The sequence below is a fragment of the Falco biarmicus genome, chromosome 6 (assembly GCF_023638135.1).
Source record: "Falco biarmicus isolate bFalBia1 chromosome 6, bFalBia1.pri, whole genome shotgun sequence".
Classification (NCBI taxonomy): Eukaryota; Metazoa; Chordata; class Aves; order Falconiformes; family Falconidae; genus Falco; species Falco biarmicus.
The window spans coordinates 12072360-12099542 of record NC_079293.1 but is presented as its reverse complement, the minus strand read 5'-3'; the positions used below and the strand labels follow the sequence as shown (position 1 = coordinate 12099542).

General features: G+C 37.5%; 1 protein-coding gene across 47 annotated transcripts in view; it reads left to right on the top strand.

Annotated features, from left to right (window-relative positions):
• Positions 1 to 27183, top strand: part of RIMS1 (regulating synaptic membrane exocytosis 1) — a 335801-nt gene that overhangs the window by 131321 nt on the left and 177297 nt on the right. For 44 of the 47 annotated variants that reach the window (XR_008822449.1, XM_056342347.1, XM_056342344.1 and 41 more), the window contains 2 exons: positions 15665 to 16008; positions 18150 to 19021. Coding sequence is in view for 46 of the 47 variants with exons in the window: in XM_056342347.1 (XP_056198322.1) it covers positions 15665 to 16008; positions 18150 to 19021 (1216 nt within the window). In the remaining variant the exon portion in view is untranslated. Of the gene's footprint in view, positions 1 to 4485; positions 4589 to 12852; positions 13099 to 15664; positions 16009 to 18149; positions 19022 to 27183 lie in introns of those variants that run through there. The other 3 variants (XM_056342368.1, XM_056342367.1, XM_056342365.1) reach the window with 3 other exon arrangements.

Genomic DNA, 27183 nt, shown 5'->3' with positions numbered 1-27183 from the left:
CTTGGCGGTTCTGGATTAATGGTTGGACTTGATGATCCTAAAGGTCTTTTCCAACCTAAATGGTTCTATGATTCTTTAATCTTGGTGCTCACAGTGCTGTTTCTCATACTTTTTTCCTCACTGCTTGTGTCATGGTTTTGCCCTTTATACACACTTTCCCCAAGGCCCCACCACTGGGGCTGCATCTCCCTGACAGCACTAATGCAACCTAAGGGAAGGCTGGCCTGTACGGTCCATCCTTTTTAGTCCTCATACTATTTTCTGTATTTTTTTTTTTTTTTTTTAGCCACTTCTTTTTGTCACTCCATCTGTCCTGGGAGCAGATAGCCATGTTCTGCTTAGTTGCTTTCTTTCCTTTGACCATAAATAACTGTAGTTGCTGCTCTCTTCAGTGAACTGGCTGGATTTAATCTCTTGATTTGATGCACAAAACAATAGCTTGTTTTCAGCGTAAAGCATGTAGATTTTTGAAACTCTAATTTAGAAGGTTTTCCTTTGTCTTTATTTTCTCTTGTTTTTTAAATATAGAAGATCCTTTATACAGTCAGTGGTATGCAGGTTGTCAACATCCCTATTAACTTCCTTTCATTTTTCATTTTGTTCTCAATTTTGCTTATTTCTGATTACCTGAAAATTTGGAGACTGATTGATGGTAAGTGTTAAGGCAGTGTTGCTTACAGGCTTTATTTCCATTACAAGCTAATTTATAATTAAATATAATTTAATAGATAATAATGCTGCACTTAGCATCCCACTGTTACATTATACCTTGTGTAATAAATTAGAATCATAGAAAAGCAACTTTGTGTATGCCAAGTGGATGAAAAAGAGTTAAATAATGATCACAGAGCTGATTCTAAACTACCATCAACATAAAATGACTGTCTTTCTATTTTAGCCCCAGAAGGATCAGATTTGGGGTTTAACTGCTTTAACATTTGCTTTTAAAAGCCACTCTTTTTGAAGTGCTAAATTATGGCAAGAAGAGCTTCCTGATGTACAACACCTTATATTGCTTATAAGTTGGCTGTTTTCTCAAAACTTGCCTTGCATGTTGTGTCATCTACCCTCTCACTTGCTTAAGGCCTTCGATGTGTTTGACAGCAACCTGCATTTTGTATTCTGTTTTGGAGTTGTTCATAGGCAACGAAGAACTGTATTTTTTGGCCATATCTATGTCATAAATGTAGCTACCACGACGTTTATGAGATAAGAAAAATGACCTTTTCCTCCTTGCTTCTCTTCTTGGTTTTATTTTTCTGTCCTTTTAAGTATATAACCTGCCCAGCATATAGTTTAACTGTAATTACTTTTTCTTAGGAATTTATCTTACTGAATAGCTGGAAGGTATGTACTCTTGTAATCTTTTCTTTCCTTCTTTATGTCTGATAGCTTTCTGGATGGCTAACTTTAGCTGCCCAGTAATTTCCAATTTAAATGTCACATAGTATTGTATTAAACAAGTGCAAAGAACTTATGATTCCTGTGCTTCAAACATCAAAGAAAGAGAGCAGTGTTCAAGATTAATGTAGTATACAGAAACTTTTAGGCTTCTGTCTTGTAAACTCTTTGGGGTGCCTAACTATAGCAGATACTGTAAAAGTTTTTTAAAAAAAAAGTTCCTTGTGCTTGTACACTGGGTGACATGGCATAGTTTCAACAGCTCTTTCAAACAAAATGCTTACATCTCTTTATATAGTAATATTTCTTATGGAGGATAAGTAAACAACGTAGATTTAGAAACTGAAAAATCACTTCTGCTTTGATTTAATTTGAAAGGCAACCATTAAAATCATACAAAAACCTTGGTACTATAGTCTGACTTACGCAAAGTATGACATTCAGTGCAGATCTTAAACCTTTCATTTCTGTCACACAAATGCTTATAAGGGTAGAAATACTTTTATCACCAGTGCTCAGGGGAAAAAAAAACTTGTTTCTTGTACTGGTTGAGTGTTAAACTTCAGAATAGTTCTTGGTTCCTTAAAATAGGCAGGATAAAAAAAAAAAAAGAAAAAAAAGAAGGATTTGCAAATGAAAGATTGCAATGCCACGTGATTATTACAAAAGCTGCTGGATATGCTTTGTTTCCATTTAGAGCTTTAGTGCCTCACATTCAATCTGCCACTGTTTTCTGCTGTGTACTAAGAGTCCCAGTAAGCTTATTTGTTAGGTGGTTTGTTGTAGTGCACGTCTGTGTGTGTAGGCTTGTTAATGTCTTATGCTGATTAAGACACATAAAGCTTGCCAAAAAGCATATTTCTTAAAAAAGAAAGATAACCCTGAATCCCCTAATGCCTTCTTTCATTTATGAAGAAAAAAACCCAAACCCAAAGAAAAAAGACCTAAACTGGGGAAAGGAAGTAGTTTCCTCTGAAGTAAGTTTTAATTGTCTGTGCATCATCTTTGTTCCAAATGCAATAGCCTCTGATATGTGATAAGACAACCCAATTTTGTTACTTTTCCAGCACACTTGTTTCCTCTTAATTCCTGATATTGGTCCTACTTTCTCCCTATTGCCTCTTTTTGAACCTTCCGACCTGTTTGTCCATGTCCTCTTGGACATTCATTCTTCTTGGCTACCTTATCCCACAATTCTTCCCTATTATCATGTATTCTTCTGTCTAGAGACAATAAAGAGCTGAAGTGGTTAAGAGAAAGTTATTAAAGTCAACAGGGCCAGAATAGTCTGACCTCCAGTGAACCAGTCGTGTTTAAGCTGGGATAAACCGCTGGTTTTAGTATAATCATCTAAAACTTACAGAGACAACCAGAGTAAAACAGTGCTAACATTAATATGTAGTCTACTGACCCGATTTCAATATAGAGTGAAAATTAATTATAAACTTAAGAGAAATACAGATGAATGATTAAACTCACATTATAGAAACAGATATTACTGAAATAGAATATTTTAGAAAGCCTATCATAAACCCCTGTTGGGTATGGATGAGGGTGGAATTGTCTGATTTGTCTGTAATGTCTGTTTTGTATTTAAATAACCAAACTTGATTTATTTGGCTGGGATGATTCTGGTGGCTATATTACATAATCTGAATTAAAAAAAAAAGTTCAAAGAAAGATGGATGCATGAGAACATGCGGGGATCAAATCAAAACTTTGACAAACAGTACTGTGCACAGAAAGATTATCAAATGGGTTGGTTAAAATGATATTTTCAGTTCAAAAGATGGTCAGGCTTTTTGGACCCAGCAAAAGGCTGATGTATCTGAAAGTTATCTTTTTTTCCAGATGGACCACGTGATCAGAAATACTCCTGCTTCCTGCAAACCCTGTGGTTGTATTTAGTGTTCAACTGCTTCAAATATGGCTGCATACTGAACATTAAATACAGCTAACATCTGTATGCAGGACAAGGGATCAAAGTTTAGGCAACAGTAGATGGATTCTACCAGCTCTGGAAGCTGTTTTGACGGGAAGGCTACCTTCTACCTAGCAAGGAATAAGAAATTTCTCTCTTTAGTTGCTGACGTGGTTCTCTTTCCTCTGTGTAAGGTACAAGTGCCTGGGGAGCTAGCATTTAAGAGTGTTCTAGCTGGCCATTAAATTTCTTCTAGCTCCTGATGCACACAGAAACCTGTGACATACAAAAGAGTTTCCTGTCTAAAAAGATCACTTGCTTCTGATGAACATGTGAGCATAAAAAGTCTTTGCCAATGCGTAAATGTGGACTGAGGGCTTATTGTCCCTATATTTGTACCACCCTGGAGTATGTGTCTATTTCTGATGATAAAGAGGCAGGGTATCCTTAACTGTTGCCTCTTCCCCCCATGCCCTTAAGTTATCACTGCACTGTATGCCTTTTATTTATTCAGGAAATACAAAGCCTCATTAGATATCTGTGAATATACAGGTAAGTGCAGAAGATCAGAATAATTGTCTCATCATCTAGCAAAGTTCTGATCTCGATTTTTGAACCTGTTTTTGTAACAGTATCTTCATTGGATAATGAAATACCATTACTGTTTGAATTTCCCAACTGTAATGTTCTGCACTGCTTTACATCTTCTTACCTTATCGAAACTCTCCTCTTTCCCTGTGTGATCTGCCAGTGGTATTGTAAATTCAGGACAGTAAACTTCTGAAACTAATACTGGGGATGGTCTATGAATTGGCTGTCAACAGTGTGTTGTTTAGATCAGTTAAAAAAATTATAATATTCTTACGCTGGCATAGAACTCCTACTGCATTTTCCTGTCCTATTGCCCTTTTCCTTATCTTTTAAATATTCCATATTCAAACTCACAGTTGTTTATCCCTTTCTTAGTCACCCTGTAGCTGTTACTTTCCTAAAAATCTACACTTTCCCTTACCAAAAGTACATTGTTTTCCCCAGTTTTGTTTTGGTTTTTTTTAAATAAATCTTAGATATCCACTCAAACTTGTTGTAGAACACTGATACTTTCTCTTCCCCTTCCTCAAATCTTCCATCCCAGATTTACTGAGATTCCTTTGTGCTCGAGCTTGATAGCACAGATAGCACAGACTTAACCAACTTAGCCTCAGACTCTGCATCTGGAGCGAGAGGTGGGAGAATTAAAAGAAAGGACCGTGGACATCTCGGAAGGTAGGATCAACAAAGATGAAATTTAAAAAAAACCCAAAAGCCAAAGAACTTTGTCATCCTTTCAGTAGGGGAGTAACTGCAAATAAGATGTTGGCCCAACTCATATGGTCTATTGTGGTTTCTCAGGGTAGTTTGGTAGGTTTTTCAGAAGAGGAGGTCAGGTGGCTAATCTGTGTAAGGCAGCATGTTGCACAAAAAAGTGTATGTTTGTTTTAAAAATAGCTGTTATAAACATTTAAGAAGTTGCAGTGATGATATCAAAGTGGAAAGAATATACCTTCTGTAATTATAAGCATTCCATGCATTTACATGCACAGCAAAAAATTAGGCTTAAGTATTTCTAATTGTGTGAAGAAAGCTACAAATTTAAGGGTGAGTCTGGGATAGATTGTGAATTATGATTGTAGAACATAAGAATATAGAATATGTATAGGGCATAATCCTGCTTGGTGCTTCGTCAAAACCCTTACTGGGCAGTACTAACTGTTGTAAAATGCTCATTTATAAGTAGGTATCATATGATAATTAACATCCCCCAAGCATGGAAAATTCTGTCTAGCTGTATTTCCACCTTGGTGATTTTTTATTTTTTTTTTAATTCTGAAAACTAAATAATATGAAAATAATGTGCAGTCATGTAATATGAATTTTACTCTTTCACTGAGAATGTTTGCTCTTGCTTGCTTAAGAAAAGTTAAAACAAAAGGATCAGACTGGTAGAGGTTTGTGATGATTTCATTTATTTAAGCTTACATTTCCAGGTTTATCCAGATTGTGTTTAGTATTGGATCTGTATGTGATATACAAAACTATCTGTAATAATCAGAAACCATTTCACATCCTTGCTCTCAGTCTCAGAAGGACAGTGGCAAGGACACTGCCTGTCCCGGGCAGTGGTGGTGAGCCCAGGCTGTGTGCAGGCCTGCCCGGGTGCAGGAGGAAGAATACTTTTGGTGTCACACTATCCCTCACTGAATCACTTGCAAATTAATTTCACAGTCTGGTTGTAAGGCTCTGATAGCCTTATTCTAGACTTTGTGTGCACTTGGAGGTGTGGGAGCTCTAAGCAAAACTCAGCAGCCAGAACTTCCCAGCATAGGAGTTGGTGGGGAACAGGGAAATAAATTTGGAGCAAGCAGAGGGCTGAGAGTGGAAAGATGATCAGTCCAAGTGGTCAGAGAAGGCCTCTGTCAAGCTGCACAGCAAAGATCACTGCAATGAGATTATCCTGAAATATGTCAAAAATATGCTTGCTTTCCTCTCAGCCAGAGTGGGTTTTAGTGTTTGTTTGAATTGACAGATCTGAATGTGCCACATTCCCTTATGTTCCCTGGGCAGCTAGCTATGTCATCCCTAAAAATCTTTGTCTTAGCAAGACTGTCACTCAGCTGTACATTCAGCTCATTCCCACTGGGAATACTCCTGAACTGCCTTCTACCCTTATCTGCACAGCCCGTAATAATCCTCTTCTTCCTCACAGCCCTTGCACTTCTGCATTGTGTCTGCATGGTGCTGTTCTTGTCAGCTCCACTGTCTCTTCCTATGGATCCAAGCAGTTTCTGTCAGCTTTCCTCATCTCCTGTGTCTGTTGTTTTTCCCCCTGAATTGTCCCTGCAGATAGAGGTACCCAGTACAGAGCTTCTGGTGACCCTGTGCTCCTAGTGGCTTTCAAGGCCAGTATGTTCCTCTGTGTAATTCAACAGTGACATCTGTTCCAAAGGTTGAGAACCCCAAATATAGGATTTAGACAGACGACCTCTTTTGAATCTGGAGGGAACACCAACAGCTGTTAACACCTTACTTCAACAGAATATAGAGAGGCAATCTGAGAAATCTCTGGAGATGCATATATATGTATCTATCTGATAAATACAAGACAACTTGGTTCTCACTAAGTCATATTGGAAGCTTTCAAGCACACAGTCACTCCACCAGCATTTGGTGGAGGTAATCTTAAGCTTTCAGATAGTTAGGGAAGTAGCTATGTGTATGGACTGCTGTATGTTCCTGGAGGAAAATAGGTTGATATGCTGTGGGCTTTCCATAGTTCCTTGTTTGACTACAGTGCCTCACCAGCACAAAACTTTTCAGATTTGGTGTACTGTTTGCTTTAGAACAGAAACCTATGTAGATAGTGAGACAAAAAAAAAGAGGCAGACCTTCTAGCAGTGGAGTATTACAAGCATAGTAACACTTAATGTAGTTGAAGAAACATAGGGCCAAGATCTTTAAATTTTTCAGTGCTTTATCCCATACAGAATCACAGACTGGTTGAGTTTTTAAGTGTCCTCTGGAGATCCTCTAGTCCAAACCCTTGCTCAGACCAGGCCCAAGTAGATCACGTTGCCAGGGCTGTGTCCTGTTGGGTTTTGAATGTCTCCAAGGATGGAGAGTCCATAATACTGGTTTTATTTTTTTGTGTGTTTGAGAATACAAAATCAGAATTTAGTTCACGCCCGTCAAGTCCCCTGTGACCTCCATTGGTTGACTCGCTCACTCTTCCTTCCAAGACCTTTTTTTTTTTTCACTTCAAGAATTCAACTCTGCAGCTATAACTGAGTTTCCATTTTCACTAACCTTCTTTACAATTCTCTACAGCTACACATTTCCAATTTCTTTTGTTGTAAATTATTTTCCGTTCTATATCAAAAAAGAATCTCTTGCCTCTATACTACATTTGTTTGGACACAGTTTGTATAAAAGAGTATTTACATAAAAGAATAGTATGGAAACATAAATAATGGTGTTGTAGTGCAAGCTCCCACAGATATGATGTAAACATTCATGCACTATTAAAGACAGTTTTGTTCTGAGCATTTGCATATTTTTGCTTTAGTTTGTAAATATGTAAGTGGATAAATGGAGTGTAATGCTTCTGATGAGTTCTCTCTGTTTTTTGAATGACAACTAAAATTTTCTATCAGTCCTGACTGTAAGCTGTTTCATGCCATTTACATTATTTTGTTAGACTTCTTCATTTTAAAAAAAATATTTCTGTGTTCCATGTATATCTGTAACTATGGAAACTGTGAAGTGATTAAGAGGAGTACAGTTGATGCTTCTGTGGCTCATCAAGACAGCCAAATGTTCAAATAGTTAGAAAAAACTTTTTGTTGTTTTTAAGACGGTTAGAAGAATATACAGAAATTATCTATGAGGTAATGATTCCTAGTGTAGCTTAATGGTCTATGAAAAATGGAGACTGATGTTACAGTAAATGTGACTAGCAATTCATGGCTACTACATTATCAGAAATATATTAAAATATTGAAGGAAATTCAGGCAAGAGAAATAAAGTTGAAAAAGAAACTGATCTGTGAGGGAGTGAGACCAAAGCAGAGCTTTCTGAAGCTGTGATTGTTGCTGGGACTTAGAATTCTGCTGCCAAGGAAATAAAAATACTGAGAGTGGACAACACGGCTGAGGAAGGAGTGAGTGTAACAGTATGGAAAATGGATTTTGAATGGGGTAGTACAGGACCTGTGGAGGAGTCAAACCATTGGGATGTTTGGGATTGTTGAGTTTCAAAAAAAGTGATCTAAGCCTCATCATGATAACCTGTGGATAATACACCATAAACTTTTCTTGAGGGTTTGCATTTTTTTCTGGGAAAAAACCTAATATTCTCAAGCCATCAGGCCAAATCATATCTTTCAAATCAAAATCAGGCCAAACAATGCTTTCTGAGTGTAAGTGCTCTTTCAACTAGCACTAGATCTGGCTCTCTGAGCTCACCTGCAAATCAATTCTGTGCACACCTGTCTGCAATGAGAGGTGTGTCTGAAGCCTCCCACAGCTTAAGTATCAGGGGAGAAGCTCTCAGATGAGCTTGGAGAAAGTAAGCAGCTTGGTGGGGTGTGAGCTGGCTGTGAGGGTGCTTTGTCGCACATAGGTATATTCTAGGGCAGAACTTGGGTGGGTAAGTGATTGTATATATGTATCCAGCAATTTATGTATACAATAAAGGATCTCACTTGGTGTCTGTGCCTTCATGTGCCACATCTGAGTCTACATGATTCTTAACCAGGCAGGATGAAGTCTCTTGGATTTTTAACATCTCCTGTCTCCTGGTACAATAGTCTCTTCTGTCTCCCTCCAAATAGTAAGTTTGTAAATTTTGATCATTTTAGTTAGAAGTAGGCCTAAAACCAGAGCTGCAAGGAAGTTTGGGTGCAAGGTTTCAAAGTTTGTGCAAGCTATAGTCCTACTTTAGAAGGTCACAACTGTAACTATGACAATGCAATTTTCATAGTATGTTTTTAGTGGTGTGTATTAATTAATTTGAGTAGTAGATTTAAAAAGAAGCTTGTGGGGGAGAATATTTCAAATTATTGTATGTAAATGTGCTGGTGTGGATTTTTGGACAAAAACTATGACTTTTCCCTAGTGATTTTGGTTTCTTCCTTAAACTCTAAAGGCATTGCCAGAGAAGGACATTGCAATAGTGAATGGCTGTGGCTGTTCTAGAGATATTATTTCATATGATGACTTTACAGTTGCCTGAATGCGTCACTTTCAACACTCAGTTTGCTGCAGGATTTTAATTTTTATGGAAGTTGTCGTGAGCTTTCCAAAAGATTGGCAGCTGTAACTGAGAGATTTTGGTAGCAGGGCGTGTGAAGAAAGTAAGTTGTTTTTTGTTTTATTTTTATCTTAAATGATTTGCAGCACTGTTGCTAACAGCAATGTCAACAAAACTGACACATAATACCCCTTTGATGTTAACTCCTTGAGTTGTTGCTCCACTGCACCTTTGCTGCATCTTTCTGTTGGCAGTTTGTAATTGTGGGTTTAGAAACTTAGGCCAGTAATAACATTAGAATCAATGTGTAAACTGTGTGTTCAGCTGCCTAAAAGTAGGCACCGATCCCATTTTTTGTGCCCTATGTTACATAGGACATGTACATATGGCTGGCAGAGGTGACAGCTGCTGTGGCAGCCAGGTGGGTTATGCTGACTTATCTCAATGGCAGTAACCTATGATGAGGCACAGGATTTAGTCTTATTGCACTGTATCCACTTGAAAGGGAATGGATTCTCTTTGGATGGAAACCTAAATACCTGCCATGCCTATAGTTGTTTCTGTGTAAATGGAAAAAATCTAAGCATCTTACTCTCATCCTTATTCATACACATAGGATCTGATTTGGAAAGTTAACATCTCAGTTAACTATGCAAGGCAAGCAGGAAAAGAGTATGAAGTGTGCTCCCTAGTGCAAGTGGAAAATTCTGTATGGCAGGCTTTTAAACATCCCTCCTGGATGCTCTCAGTCAAACGTAAATGGCACTGCAGATGTTAAGGTGACATGTAGTTCTGTGAGCTGTGGGGCCTCATTCCCCACGAACATGTCTTGCAATTGAATTGCTATGTAGATTCTGTGATGCCAGTAAAAGATTGCAGTAATGAAACATTTCTAGGGTTTTTGTAGATCTGCCTATCTCATGAAACCTTTAAGAATATAATCCCTTGAAAACTTCCATGTCTGCACAAATTTTATTGCATTTGTCCAGTGGGTTAAAACATTTTTGGAGGGTGTGGGGAGAAAAGGGGGAAGAAAACAATCAGCTGTCAGCATCAACCTTGTTTTCTTGCCAAATGAGGATAAAAATATCAAGCTGAATGCCTAAGTTATGAAGAAAATCTGCTCTGCACAGGAATGGAAGAACAGAGAGTGCTAAAAGACTTTAATATCACAGTCCTGAAATGGCTGAGCCCCATATGTCTGAAAAGCATCAGTCTGGGCAAAGCAGTCCTCTCCCTGCTTGGAAGGGAGAATGGTAAAGAATTGCACTGTCCTTTTGAACCCTTCAGTCTAGAGGAGAGGCTTCAGAAAAAGCAGTACCTAGACTCCTAGGGTACTTCTTTACTAACAAATTAAGCTTAATCTGGGACTATTCCTAAGTGTTAAGAGTGTCTGTGCTAGTAACCTGACAGAAGGCTGCTTGGCACGCTCTTGGTCTTTGGCCCACTAGTGCTTTCTCATCAATTTGTGCTGGTGATTTGGGAGATGGGGTGCTCTGAGGTTCACTTCCAGAAGGCAATTTCTGTGCAGCCACCTTGCTTTGAAGTAGAACAGAGATCCTTGTATGGATGCAGGTTATTTCATGTCATTTGGCTTCAGTGCTCAAAAATGTTTCTGTGCAAGTTTAACGTACTAGAATTGGTGTCATTTCAAGATGAAGTTTAACAGGAGATGGCAAGACAGTACTGTAGAGAAAACATCCTCTTCCCCCCATTTGCCTCTGTTCCTAGCCACATGATTTACTACACGTCATACCCTTCCATGAGAAAAATAGATGTGACAAAAAAATGAAACTGACTTAAAACTACAGATAAATTTCTACAGTGGTTTTAAATACAAGTGGCTCCTGGGAGGGCCTGATAGGCAGGGAAGAGGTTGCGAGGGTGTATGTGGTATGGGGAAGCTGGGAACAAGGAAGGGAGGGGACAAACCCTGACAGGAAGAAAGAAGAGCAAGAGAGGTGGGAGGTGAAGAGACCTTCTCTTTTGGTGACCAGGAGCCATTGGATGAACTCAGCTGACTGTACAATTTTGAAAAAATACATTTAATCAAAGCTTGGATTCACAAGCACATTTTCATTAGAAAGGCAGAGTTGTTTACTTACTTAGATTTTGGAATACTGTAAGGATTCAAGTAGATTTTCAGATTCCTTTATTTATATTTTAATGGAGTGAAGCCATCATGACACTTTAGCTAGGGGTTTATTACAGAATTCATTTTGATATAGCAAAAGAGATAAATGCACTGCTGTATACTAATTTCATGGTTTGCTGCATGTTTTTACATTATCCCAGAAACATTAAGTGATATGTAGTCTAACTTAATTCTGTGAATGAATAGTTTTATAAGAGCAAATTGATGACACTCCTTCCCTCTGCCTTTCAAGAGATGACTTGAAGGATGGTGGCAGAGAAGAGGGTCTGCCTAATTAGATCTGTCTGAAATGACTAGTGTCTTCTAGAAGTGTGCAGAAGAAGGTGGCTAAAGGAACATTAACAAAAGCAATAAAATGAAAAGATCTTGTGTATACACCCTTCAGAAGGGAAATACTTAAGATAGCATAATGATTCAGTAAGGAATAGCTTGTGACCTGCTATATGAGCAAACCGGTTACCTGATTTGCTGGACAGAGATGAAGCAGGATGCATGGGAGTCAGCATAACTGTGAGTTTGCAATTTCTATGAAGCATCAAGGAGTGTGCTCCTTACGGAGCCTTCTCAGAATCTGGGCTTGGGTGAAGGATTTGGGGAACTTGCTCTGACCTCAGTCTGAGTTTTGCCTGGCATGTATCACATAAATTTGGTATTAAAGTTTGTGCCCTTCCTAATGTAACTTTAGCTTCCAGTGCATGTTTGGAAGCCTCCAAAGTAAAATTTGAAAAAAGGCCTTTTTTTTTTATTATTATCATTATTTGTTCTAAAATGCAGTTTTGAAATATGTAATCATGAAGCAGTATTTTTATTTTTGTAAATGAAAATGCTCTTTTTCTCTGCGTTATAGTTGTATATATTATTTACTATGGGCTCTTTCAAGTTGGAATTTCATGTTGTGTTAGTACAGGAATACTGTTTCTACTCATTGTGGATCACATTCAACAGTACCTGTAAGAGTAAGTTTGAGGACTATTTTTTCTGTGAATGAAATACTCTGTATTCTACATGAAGGCAAGCATGGGATCCTTCTAGCATGTTTTCACGCAGCCTGTAAAGTTTCCACACGAATCTGTGAGGGAACTGTTGACCCACCTCTGCTGAGTCCTGTATGTGCCACTTTGTCTTTGTTATGTAGCAGTAAAGCCCAGAACCCTTTGCTATGCTGTGAAAATGCACATTTTTACAGAGCCATGCATATGAACCCTTTGAATGAGGAGCACCCCTTTACTTGTTCTCTTTAATAGCTTCATGTGCGGGTATGCATTGACCTATGTAAGGATGCAATAAACCAGAAACAAAGCCAACAGCAAAAACCAGGCTGTGGATGTCTTGAATGACTCACTGTAGCACTGCATCAGAGCTCACCAACCAGGAAAGAGTAAACAGAAACTATTTTTGAAGATACAGAGTAAAATTGTCTAACACTTCATTTTACTGATGCATCACGTGGAGGTCCAGAAGCCACATTAGAGAACTGTAATCCTTCATCAGAGCATTTGTTTGGTTGCCTAACATCTGTGGATTGTTAAGATAAGTTATTACACAGACCTGCTTTAGTTTAGATTAGTTTGGACCATATCCCAGTATATTCAATCAGGATATAATTCCTGCATGCTGCTAAACTGCTTGCTCCACATACTTCTCTAAAAATGTTTTTCAATACACAGTTTTGTCATGGAAACTCTTATGTCACCTCAAGTTTTGTTTAATTTTTTTTTCCTCTTAAAGAAAAGTTTTTATTTTTCCTTTTGGACCGAATATATCTCAGAGCAAACATAGCATCTGTTAAGTGCTGAAGAGATTCCTTAACAGGGATGGTAGTGTAGCTTCTATGTGAGTATAATGCAGATTTCCTACGTGTATAATCTGTGGTGACTGGTATGTATTGTGTCCAAACTGCAGTGTCTAAAGACAGCTGTAAGAAAGTGAGTTTGTATTTACATGTCTAGTATTTCTTTTTTCTATATTCTGTATTTTTCTGTGTCTATTTGTGCATTAGCTATTCCTGTTTGTTTGGCTCTCATAATATTTTGCATAAAATGAATTACAATATCAGTGGTGATTATGGAAATTGATGGAAATTTCTTCGAGTTTATTACATACTTTATACATATCTTAAATGATCAAATACATTGAATTGTAAATGAAGTCTGCTGCCATCTTTACACATTTAAATGTTCTTACATGCATACACACATATGTAATTTAATTACAATATTTAATTTTACTTTAGTATTTATCCTTCCTTTAAACGAACTTTAGTTGATTTTTTTTTATTAACACTTTTTTCAACTTTTCCTGTAAAATGATAACATACAGGCAACAACAATTTTCATTAATGACTTTGTTTTATAGCATTGACATAGGTTTTATACACAGACTCATGTGCATGCACACTCTTGCTGTACAATGAGCTAACAATTGTGTCAGAGTCTATAAAGACATTTTAAAATGTAGGGGGTTTATCATTTTAAGTCTTGCTGTTTTTTTAAATACCTGTAATAATAATACCAGGTAGACTAAAAATCTATTACATTAGAATAGATAATTTGATAAACTGAATCTCTGTTTTGTGAGGTATACTAGATGAAGGAAATAAGACATTTTGGAATCAAGGGATTTCTTTATTAAAGGACTAGCATTTATTTTGTTGAAGTTGCTATTCCTATTATCCTACTGAGGCTTATCTCTTTTTGTTATAATACATGTTTGTGCTACTGTTGGAAAAACTGTAGCTTTTGATTAAGGTTTTTTTTTTAGTTAATTAATTTTTAATAGGCATTTATTATCCTTCTTGAGTAGAAGAAATATAACAGTCATCTTTTGATAAAGGAACAATCCAGATACAGGGAAAAGAGTTGGATGTCATCATAGTGTGGTTTGGTCAAACAGTGCAGAAATGGTATTGGAAGTTCTGATATAGTCTTCAGACCTAAACAGATAGTCTGTTCTAGGGTGTTTTAACTAAATCTTAAGTATGTTAAAAATGTAAAATGCCTAAAATTTTCATCATGCCATGTGAGCCATGCACCTCCTCACAAGGCCAGAGAATAAGAGAGCTCAGTACCAGAGCTTTGTCCTGTTGCAGTTTCTCCCCTGAAAGTGGTTGTTTTTTCTGTTCCATTTAATTTTCTGTTGTATAATTTTGCGATGGTTGCAGCATGCCTGTGTTTACACAAAATAATTTAGGCATATTTTTCATTCCAAGTTTTGTCATCCTTCTTACCCTTTTTACAATTTTACCCATTCTTTTACTTCTTCCTGTGTTAAATGAAAAGATTTTCTTTCACATTTTCCTTATTAGCTGTCAGCTTTGTTTCTTCTCATCTCTATTTTTATTTCTGACAGAATTCCTACCTCTTGTGTATTCTTCATGCATTTTACCTTTTTTTTGTTTATCTGCCTCAAAGCTCCTTCTGTCTTTGTCTCATTTTTCTCTGAAATATTCACACACCAGAGTCCCGATTAACCTTCAGTTTTTCTCTGGTGATTTACTCCTGTACCTAAGACTGTCTTGTACTGTATACACACTTGAAAGATAGAGTCTTGCTTTACTGTATGTGCTCCTGTTTATCTGTGTATCTGAAATTACCAAAAAAAAAAAAAAAAAAGAAGCCTAAGAAGCACTGTTTATGTACACAGCTTAATTGTGATTGCCAGGGAAACACCTTTAATTTCTTTAAGTATTATTTTCAGCTGTAACTCACAGATGGTAAATAATAATTTCCAAGTAGTACAAAATATCGTACTTTTGCATTCTTTTCATTGGCGCATTTAGTTCTCTATTAGTAGGTTTCTTTAGGTCTTACCTTACATCTCTGGTAAGTAGTTGTTGCGAATGTAGCTAAACCTGTGCACAGTAAATGCTGAATTTATTTGCTGGATAATGTTTAGTTATTTTACGTGAGAAAAATTAATCAAAGGGAAATACCATGTTAATTTTTTGTGGCAGCAGAGGTTGGGGGTTAGCTGGGCAGGACTCTGCCACCCAAGATACAAGTTCCATTTAGAGTCTGGTAGGCTTGTACTGACAGTGATCCACAGCAACGAAAACAACCCAAGCCACCCCCATAACTGCATCAACACCAGCAACAAGTGTGGGCCATGTTGGTGTTTGTTCAGAAGAAAGCTAGGGCTGGGCTGATGGGGGATTGCTACAGGTAGGACTGGCATATGTGGACAGTACGTTTCGGAGAAGCTCGCATAGCATGTGCCTGTAGGATGCTTGGCTGTAGCCAATGCAGTCAGCGCTTGGAGGAGCATGTTCTGGGTCCTGTCATGAGCACCAACCTCGCCAGTTTAAGGGCAAGCGAGGGATCATACCTGCTCTGTGATAGTGAGCATGCATTTCAGGGTCTGAGGGGTAGCTGCACTGACTCTTCTTGTTGTCTTCAACTAGGTTATGTGGGTATGCAATTTATGTCGAAAACAACAAGAAATCCTAACGAAATCTGGAGCGTGGTTTTTTGGAAGTGGACCACAGCCCTCACCCAGCCAGGATGGAGCACTGAGTGATACGGCAACTGGTGGAAGCTCAGATGCACCGAGAGAAAAGAAAGCAAGACTTCAAGAACGATCGAGATCACAGACTCCTTTAAGTACAGCAGCTGCCTCATCACAGGAAATCTCTTCTTCCAGTGTGCAGTCTGACCATAGGAAAGGAGCAGAAGTATCGCAGCTGGCTATGGGCCTGGACCAAAAGCAAGTTTCATCAAGGTCTAGAAGTGAACCTCCAAGGGAGAGGTAATGCTTTCTGTCTTGACGGAGCCTCACAGTTATAAATGCTAGTTCAGTAATATTGCACAAGCCTGTCAGCTGGGCCTTGTGTGTGTCTAGAACCATGTAAAAACAAAGAGTAAGATGATTTGATGACTGGAGAAGGATAACCATCAAATACATTGTCTGATTCGGTCTGTGAAACAGAAATGAAGAAAAAAAGATAATTTTATTTTGGGGATATTTTTATGTACTTCAGTGCACTTTGGTGTTCACTTTAAATACAGAATTGTAGGTTACTTTTAAATTTAAAATTTGGCAGGTATTTTAAAGTGATAAAACAAAGAGCAAGCCTTTAACTTGATGAAATAATGTACTAGAAGTTAAAAAAAACCACATCCCACCCCAAACAAACAACAACCCCACCCTGTGTAGTTCTTTCAGATATCCTTATGTGTTGTCTTTTTGTTAATGATATTTCCTCTTTTGTGATTAAAAATAATACAATTAAAAGAGCTTATTTACACCTGCAAAGTCAACATTCATGAAGAACAGAAATAGTACCATCTTGAATTCAGAGCAAGTTGTGTGCAAGAACAGAGCCAACCAGAAGGAAACTGTTATATTTTAAGTGAGTAAATAAGTAAATTACTGAGCTGCGTTCACTGTGATGAACAGGTTGAGTAGCAGCAAATCAAGAGGTTGTTCAAGATAATGAACAGTGGCTAGTAACTTACTGTGTGGGTGAAGTCTGTCTGGGTTTCCCTGTACCAAAACTCAGGTTGGTGTTATTAATATTTATGATGTAAACAAACACATGGTGTTCTCCCCTAATTCTGCTGACTTTTTTTCCCTAACACTGGGAAGGCCCCCAGAGCAGTCGTCACTCAGATGAAGGACACTTCTAGGAAAGCAAAATGCTTTCCATTTCTGCTTTGCTGCCCAAAAGTGAGATGGCTGTATTAATTATAGAATATTAATGTTCTCAACTTGTCATTGAGACTTTCAAATGAAGTCCAAGATTTCTGAATGGAGAGCATCTATGGTAAGCTCAGGTTCCATTTATTTTTCAAAAACTCAGGAGGAATAGGAGATGGAAAAAAGGAGGCAGGAGCTTAACTTGGATCATATCCAAATTGGCCTGTCCTCTTGGATGCATCTGTGATATGTAATGTGAAGATGTATCAGTTGTGGAAGGGAAGATTCAGTGCCACAAAACAAAGCCCTAGTGACTTTGTCCTAGTGCAGGTTCATCTCGAATGCAGTGTATAGCTGTGTTCAGCCTTCTTCAAAATCGATGGATTCATATGTGAACGAGTAAACAAAAGGTCAACTGGAATGATGAGAGAAATAAAAATATCTACTATAAAGGGCCTTTATGATTCTTCAGCTTGCTTATTCTTCCAAAGCAGAAGATGAAAGAGGAGAGAGAGAGAATAATTTTCACACAGCTTCATTATTCATTGTTCTGTACTTTGGCTGTGTAGTGAAATTAATGAAATTTTAAATCTTCTTTTATTACTAGAGAAAGGAATGTCATTCATTTTTCTCAAGGAATCAATTTGTTTTTCTTTGTATACTTATGAAATGGGCACTTCTTTTTAGACTTTTAGTACAATAAAGCAAACTAGGTCAAATATTATTGTTTCTGGATATATTCTCTTTTGCATTTTTTTATATCCATATTACTTCTTTCTGTAATGTTACTGTGGGAATATACTCCATTTGGTGGTGTTTATGTGTCAGGGTGCTTGAAGAGAATTAGAAGGTTAGTCTGTAACCCTCATGACTGCTGCCAGAAAAATTACATACTCCAATACTGTCATAGTGCTGCAGTTGCTACAAAGACAACTTTGAGTTTTCCTACTTACATGGGTAAATTCTTTTTTATCTGCATTTATCCAATTTAATATTCTTTGTGATTTTATTAATTATTTGGGACCATCCATAATTTATGTTTTTGTGGGCTCTGGAAGTTGTTTGCTATTGGAAAATAAAAGTATTGCTGGAAGGATTAATAGATGTAATTCATGTTAATGGATCCACTACCTTTCTGTGTGTTTTGCTGTAGCTTATCCTGGTTTAGAGTCTATTGATGGTAGCACTGTACACAAGCATTTTTATCTTGCATACAGTTCTTCAAATTATTGCACTCCTTTTCATTGTAGAAAGAAGACAATATTGGTTTCAGACCAGAATGGCAAAGGTATAAAGAGTGAGCGTAAGCGTGTGCCAAAATCCTCACTTCAAAAAGAAGGACCAACAGATGACCGGGAGCGAAAAGAACGGCATGAAGGTAGAAGGCTGGAGAAAGGCAAGTCACAGGACTACCCAGACTTGCAAGAGAAACTTGAGGAAGGCAAAGTGCCTGATGATGAAAAACAAAGGAAAGAAGATGAATATCATACCCGTTACAGGAGTGACCCCAATTTGGCAAGATATCCTGTAAAACCGCATCCTGAGGAACAGCAGATGCGCATGCATGCAAAAGTTTCTAAAGCACGGCACGAGAGAAGACACAGTGATGTAGCTTTGCCACATACAGAAATGGAGGAAGCGGAGGTACCTGAGAATAAATTAGGAAAACGCTCACAATTACAGGGAACTCAGGACAGAAAATCTCTTGTGGAAACTCAGAGGTCGTACTCTATAGACAGAACAGGTGATGTAAGAATTTCTGTTTCTAAACAATTAACTAATCATAGCCCACCAACTCCCAGGCATAGTCCAGTTCCTATAGAGCACGTAGAATACAAGAACCACGATTCTTTTAAAAAACAGAGCCGCCTTGATCCTAGCTCTGCTATTCTCATGCGAAAAGCAAAGCGGGAGAAAATGGAGACCATGCTAAGGAATGATTCCCTTAGCTCTGACCAGTCGGAATCAGTGCGGCCATCCCCTCCAAAGCCTCATAGAGCAAAAAGAGGCGGAAAGAAAAGGCAGATGTCAGTTAGTAGCTCAGAGGAAGAAGGGGCATCAACACCAGAATATACTAGCTGTGAAGATGTGGAGATAGAAAGTGAAAGTGTCAGTGAAAAAGGTAAGGACCTTTATGTATATTATGCACATGGCCATGGTTTGGGGAAAAAATATATCTGTATTTTTCTCTCTCTTTTGCCTCTTTTTTAAACATACACTTTTGGTTTTACTCTTACCTTTTTTCTTTCCCAACTGAAAAGTGTCTTGTACCTGTTTACATTTGGTTTGCAATGTTTCCTTTTGCATTCTTAGATGAGGTGGTTACAGGTAGCATCAGCTGGTGCCTTTATTTCTCATTCTTTTCCCTCTTTCACCTAGAACTGACAGAATTTAGTTTATTCTCTCGATGATGTCTGTATTCCCTTGGTCATTGCTTCATCCTTTTGTCTGTATCCAGAATAATTTTCTGTGAATGAATTCAAATGGAAAGTGAGTTATGTAACAATCTGAGAAGACTATTGTAAAGCATCATAATCTTACTGACGCCTCAGTTTTGAGGCATGCAAAATTTTCCTACATTTAATAAAATGCCAAGGATCTGCCAGAATTCATTGTTAACAAGGACAGCATACAGGGCAAGGGGAGTGTTATATAGGAAAGAAATGAGAATTGCCTAACTTGTTGTTGAGACGAATTTGCTCCCAAGCTTACAAGTATGTTTAAAGTCTGTTACTTCAGTTTGTCCTCTTCTGTTGATGGTAACACTCAGCAGTAAAGCATAAGTGGAGTACAAAGCCTTTCTACCAGCTGAAGAAGTTAAACAAAGTCATGAATGGTGAACGTTTGTATCGTCAGAAAAGACTGTGGTAGAGCCTACTAACTCTCTTATGACCTGTATTTGTCTTTAAGTGACACTACAGTGAGCTGAAGGCTTTTTATGTCTCTGGAATTAGCGTTTAGCTCTGTAGTTTAATTATCTATGTTTGTAACTTGGAAATTTGCTGCTGGTGTTCATACTCAAAATGCCAACAGCTTGTCTGCATTTTCTTTTAGTTCCTGGCACTGTTTCCTGACATGCCTTTCGGTTCATGTATGCTAACTTGTCTGTGTCTTTATCTGATGTTGTGGCCTCCTGACATCCCCTAAAGCTCCAGGTATAAATGTAAAAAGAGACATTTCTCTTCTATTCCATCTGAATAACTGGTTTTTTTAACTGTCTAAGCATTAAGTTTCCATTTAAATACGGAAGCTTTCTTTGCTGCTCATTTTTAAGGAGGAATGATGATCATGCCCCTGAAATTTTCATCCAGATTCTGCTTAGACAAAAAAAACCATAACTTTTTTGACTGTCAGGGTTGTCAAACACTGGAAAATATCTCTCAGAGGTGTACAGTCTCTGTCATCGAAGATTCTCAAATCCCAAATGGAAAAGCCCCATAGCAATTTGCTGTAGCTGACCCTGCTTTTGAGAAAGGAGATTTGATCTAGGGACCTACAGAGGTCCCTTCCAGTCTCAACTGTGCTGTCTTTCTAAGAGAGCACATCTCTTTCCCTTATACTGTGGCAATGTTTTATGCTGACATCTGGATTTGTGTAGTTTTCCCTGATTTCCTCTGTTGGTAGTAGTGGTCTGCAATGTAAAATTTCCTTTCCATCTTTGTTTTTTGCTTTCATTTGTGTGCATCAGTTTGAGGTTTCTTATGAAGTAGAAAGGATTTCTCATATTCAGTGAGGTGTATCATTATAAATTGGAAGGTCTTTGATGTAAAAGTCAAGTCCAGGCTGAAAGTCATTGATACTGATATCAATATGTTGACATAGTTTGCTCTGTAATGATCCTTTGTAAGTAAATCCGTTCGATGGTTGCTTTCAGGCTCGACACTAATCTCAGCTTTTGACCAGTCTCCCATTGTATTGTTAAACCATGAAGGGTTGGACTTCTTTCCTTCAGTGTTATGAATCCCAGAGGATTTCAAATGTCACTAAATGCTCATGTTCTTAATAATTGAATCAAGTTCTTGGTTACCTCTGAGATACATGTTTAGGCACCTCCCCCTTTAGGCAGTGGATGCCGTGGTCTGTATCATACCAGTGTGCTATGTCACTGTATTTGAATAAAAATTATAAATAGGAGTATGTTAGGGACCTGTCTGACCGCTGCCAACTCAATACTTGGTTGATATCGTTGAGCATTCCTTGAGACCTTATCTCTACTGGTCAGTAAGCTAGCACCATGTTATTAATCAGAATATATATACGTGTGTATATATTATATGTATATGGGGTTATGGAATACATTAATTACAGAAATATATTTATTAATTTAATAGCTCTGAGGTGTAGCTGTTAATGTTTTATTTTGCCTGATCTTGATATGACTTTTACAGTCTTTGTCATGGGAAAAGAAGTGGAGAGCATTTGAAGCTGGGGGTGGAGTACAGAAAAATAGCTAGGAAATGTGAATACAAATGAGAAAGCAGAAGCATTTTTGTAGTAAAGTAACCAGTTATTTTTAGAATTAAATTTTCATCAGTACTTAAAAAAAATCTACAGTATTTCTTAAGAATAAATGGAAAGGTAGGAAATTATATTACCTAAGAAAATCTTTTAGAAATCCTTCAGTATTTTAAAAGAAAAAATGCCATAATAAAGGGATGTAGTGTTACAAAATTGATGCAAATAATTTTAAAATGCCTGTAACTGAGGGCAGAATACAATTCTTAACTATTTAACAGCATTTTTACAAATGGAATTTCACCCACCATTGCTTTAGTGCTTTGCTTGTAATTTGGGTGAGATACTGGACAGGTCTCTAGTTATAGCACTTTAGTTTATAAGTCCAGGAGGGTCTGGAATCCATCCTGTCTTATCTAAATATCAGCTCAGCCATATATCTGATGCCAAAGCAATGTAAATGGAGCTAGAAAGACAGAGTTATCGCAAATAAAATTTTTAACTTTGAAAAGCCTATCCAAGAAAAAACAAGATCTTAAAATTAATGTTCACATTTGGTGAGTGCCAATATAAAGCACAGCAACTAAGTAAAGATGTACTGTTTTCAATTCTATATTGAACAACTAAAATAAAAGTTTTCTATGGAAAACAGCTTACAAAGATTTTTAAAAGAAAATGATGCCACACAGAAGTGTAAGGTATAGGCAGAGTGGATAAGGCTGTATTAAAAATCAATAGGCAAAAATAACATACAAAGTAGATGCTGTGCAAAAGTTACTTTTTAACTTTTCCATTTCCTAGAAATGTTGTTCAGGATTGCATTACCCTATCTTCTGAGTACAAACAACATTCTAAAAGTTATATTCTTCAATACAACGGAAGCTAGTTTCAGTATTACATCCCCTGCTATTTACTGTAACCATTTAATATGCATTTCTTCAAAATTATTACTAAAATAATTTGCAAGCACTAGAGATACTTTCTTTCCAAAAAATAAATGTCTTTTGCAATCCACTGGGATTTTGCCTCTTTGGCAGAGGACCAAAAGATTTACGTCAAGTTGTTTCTATGTTGGAGTAAATCTAGAGAAAGAGCTGTTTAGCGATGTCCAAAAAAGTAATCTCAAATTTCTTTTTATAAAACATCTGCACCCTCTACAGGACACTTTTACTGATTGTTGATAACTTTTTCATGCTATTATTAACACACGTGACAGGACTCCTTCTTCTGAAATCAGTAATAGTTGAACATTAAGTGGACCGGGTTCCTAGTGACTAATGCTGTCCTGGCAAGGCAAAAGAGTCCTCTTGGAAGGCATAAATTGCATTCATACTTGCTTCAAAGACTTGCAAGAATAACATAAACCAGACTATTACAAATGAAATCCATACCTAATTTTAAAACTGGGAACAGCTTCTGCCTACTGCTATCCCATGAAGAACGCAAACTAAATTTGGAGTAAGCTTGAGAAAAAATATTTTCTTAAAAGTTTTAAACCAAGAATTTGTTTAGAACTAGTAGATTTGTGTCCTTACAAGGTTGAATGTAACTTCTTTTATCCCGTGACAGATACAATAGATATTCTAGACTTCTGTCATGCAGTCTTTGAAACGGGAAGATAAAACAATGTTGGAAATTGGAACAATGTGAGGAGGTACTGAAAGCTGCTCATGTACTTTTATGTAAATAGATGTGCTAATGGTTTTACATTTTGCATACTCATTGTTTCTATTTGCCTATACGTGTATTTTGTTCACATCGTTCAGGCTTGAAAATATGCCTGATACTTGCATATTGTCAGCAAAATGGTAAAAAGTGAAGTAAACCACACTTTGTATACTTGCTAATGGATTTAACTGGGAGTAAGGAGAGCATGATGGAGTTGGAGCCTTGTTTGAAAAAAACCCACCTTCTGAGATCACATTCTGGTTTCTTTCAGTGAAGATGTGTTTCATTCATAATGCCTTTCTTACAGTACTGGGAAGAACAGTGACTCCATTTAATTTCATTTCATTCTTATAGCATTACCCTTCTGGTTAGAGAGTGTTAGGGGCAGGGATCTTGTTGGGATCTTGGTCTGTGCACGCTTGTGAGGCAGGGGGCTTGTGACCAGGGGGAGAGGGCTTGGAGGTCAGAAGGAGAAATGGATGCTGTGGTTTGCAGGAAATGTGTTGGTGCTGGCTCAGCTCCAGGAGGAGAAGATCAGACCCCTTCGTCCTCTGGTGTTTTGAGTGCTGCTTTGGGTGCTCGTGCTTTTGGGTGCTTCTGTGGGAAGGAGAACATAAGTTAAATCCCCGTCCCAGTCATTTCTTCCAGGTGCTGTAATATTGCTGGCAAGGAAGGTAACTTGTGAGCTAAGAGAGAAACCACACGCGTGCAGAAGGGTGTATAAATGGACCTAAATAAAACATCAAGAAAAGGCTACAGAGAAGAGAAGGCTGGTTTTAAATGTTTTTAGCTAAACTTTTTCACTGAGGTATTTTTCAAATCTGGAGTGTAGTCAAATCAAGTTGTACTGTAACATCTGCTAGCATATTTTAACATCTGTTCATATGGAGAGCTGGGCATGGAGTTTTAAAAACAGCTGAATTTGTTTAAAAATGTGTCTGAGCTTTAACTTTTACACTATTTAGCGTAAAATAAAATACCCTTGCTAGATTATAAAAAATTAGTTCCAATTTATCTTGTATTCCTTGTGCAGTAATTTAGATCTATATCTGAATCGGATTTTAATGGAAATATAATATAAAATGACTGCTTTCAGAATTCAGGTCAGCGCTAACACTATTCAGTGCTATCAATATTAAGTGCTTTTGAGTAACTGAAGTGATTTACAGTGCTTATGGAGCTGTAAACAAGTGCTTGTTAAATTACTGTTGGGCAGTAAGAAGTGTGTTTTGTGTATATGGAATTATGTGAAGTATATGCATGCATATGCAAATGAAAGAAGCTGAACATGAGTGGGGAAAAAAGTCATACTGTTGACAAGAATTCCAACACTTCACTGAGATACGTAACTATATAAATGGGGATGTCATGAAAGATATATAGCTGAATTCTCCTTTAAACTCCTAATAAAGCCCTCTCTCCAGTTTAAGGTGGTTGTGAATGCGCTGGAGAGACTTTGCAGAAGAGCAGTGAGACTGAGGTATATAAAACATGATATATAAGGAAAGGTGGCATCAATTGGGGTTGAAGAGTCTAGAAAAGACAGAAAGAAGGGAAAAAAAAAAAAACCTCTTCAAAAACACCCCAAAAGGGCAGGGAAGCAAGTTTGGGCTTCAAATGGGAAAGAAGAAGCTGGAGAGGGAAAGAGATTGACTGAGTACTTCTCTCTTCCCCTTGAGGGTTAAGTTACTGCTAGGGATGTTGAAGCTTCAGAATCCATGTCAAGTATGAGGACAGATAAGCAAAGTTAAGGATAATTGTAATCATAATTTCTTACTCAGTTGAAATAGAGGATTCCTGGAAAGAAAAATTAATTTCTTCATTGGCTGCACTGAATTTGCTCAATGTTAGAAATTCTACTGCTGTTCCTCTGGCAGGCTCTGCCCAAGGTGGGCAAACATGGGGCTAAATCCGCAGTATTCCTGACACTAGCTTAATCTTTTTTGTCACCCTTTAAGTAATGATATTTGATAGCCATTTGCAGTACAAATTTATCTAATAATCTGATTTTTGAAAAGGAAAAAAGTACATTTTGATTTACCAAGAGACATGGAGAAAAAGGTTGTCACAAACTGTTAAATCTTGAGTCCTTTCTTTCATCTCTGACAGTTGGCAAGGCATTATGTTTCACTGCTGTTAACATGCTCTGTCTTCTGTGTTGCTTGTTTGTTCACATGTTCATTATTTTATTGGTTGTTCATTGTCACTTACCTTTCTCCTGTACATCTAGTTCATAAAATAGCAACAAATTTTTCCTAACGGTAAATTGCCCAGTAGGAAGACGAGCATTGTCATTACAAAGAGGGGGATAGTAAAGCAGGGAGGAATTAGGATCATATGTTCAAAAAGACTTAATACCTGGCAAGCAGGTTGGCTTTAATTTCAGGAGCTGTGAGAGTGTTTGGACCTGCAGAGAAACTCCAGACTTCTTTAGGTTTCTCCATGGAAGACCAATTCTCAAGAACATTGAGCAGTCAGGTGTTTTCCATACAGAAACCACTGGATGTAGCAGGCGTGAGAAAAGCAGTGAGAGCTTCAGGTCATGGAGCACTTTTTAAGGGTCCAAGAGGGAGCTGAAAGGTTTTAAAAAAACTTGCCCAGATTTTAGTTGCTGAGCACTTTCCAAAACGCAGCTACACAGTGGAGTTCAGACTAGCTAGCCTGAAACGTGGCATGCATGGCATTATGACTAGAAGATGACCCTTTCCCCTACCACATCCTACTACTGAGTGTCTTGCACATGCGTGTATTTTTTGTAGATCATAAAAGTTATATGAGCCGCTACTCAGGATTTACTCAGGCATTATGACTAGAAGATGACCCTTTCCCCTACCACATCCTACTACTGAGTATTTTGCATATGCATGTATTTTTTGTATATCATAAAAGTTATATGAGCTGCTACTCAGGATTTCCTCAGTCTTTTGATCTGAGAGCTAGAGGAAAACTGTGAAGCATGAAGCAAACTGTGTTTGGTAAAGCTGCATAATTGTGGATCATCTGTGCAGCATATTGAGGGATGAGTTCAGGTGGACTGGAATCCAAACCTTTGCTTTTTTCCAACTGTATGGGGAAGCTCCCCCCTTGCGGGTGAAAAATGAAAGCTTGTGAAAGAAAAAGGTTAATTATTGGCTTAATATAGAATAATACATACACTTTTATTAATTTTAGAGTTAATTTTAGTTAAATATAGAGCTAATTAGGAACAAACAAGCGTCTGATTCTGTTATTTTCTGAAAATGTTCATTCTCTTTCCTTTTGTTAGATACTTAGATTCAGTGTATTCATTCAGATCATCCTATTGAGTCCAAACTTAGGGATTATACAGTATGGTACTGAGTATTATTGCTTACTATTTTGTGTTAATATTTTTTTGCTACTTTTTTTTTTAATTGCTTATAATAATGCACTTAATTTCTGTAATACATAGGAACCGTTGCGGTTTCTTTCTTTCAGCGCAACTTTGAATAGATAGACTGGCCTGTTTGAGCTTCCTGAAATCAGTGTGCTGATAAATGGCCTCTAGGAAAAACCTGATTGTGTCAGAAAGAAGGTTAATAATTATGAAATGTCTGTATTTCCTTTAACTAATTTTGTATGGTTTCATCCTGTTCCTGTCCATTCTGAATGTCCCTCTGAACACTGTTTTCCCATCTTTGCTCATGTGTTTTGCATTGCTCGAACACTTCCTTCCTTCCTTCTTTGTCCTTCTGTACAACATAAAAACTTCAAAATCTGGGCCTTCCCACCTACACTTTGGAACCACTGATGTTAATCCTTTTCTCCACCCATGATAAAAAGCATAAGAGTTATGTTTTCAAATGTGCACATTTTATATAGTATTTTGGCTATATTTATTCTGTTAATAAATTAAAGAGCCATTCTTTGACATCTCTGGCCAAGTAACAAAACATGGTGCATTTCCATATGATGAAACTCTTGCATTCCTCAAGAGAAAGGCTGCATGGAAGCTGTCTATTAGGATTTATTCTTGGCCTGTCTCCTGCATAGAAATAAATGGGAGAATGCTAACTGACCCAGGGCACAACTGTTCCAGGGTTACTCTAGTGACAGAGCGAGAAAGACAATCCACTTGGCACTGTCTAATACACTGATAAAAATGTAGTCACTGTTTCTTGTTTGTCTGCCTTGCATTTAAAT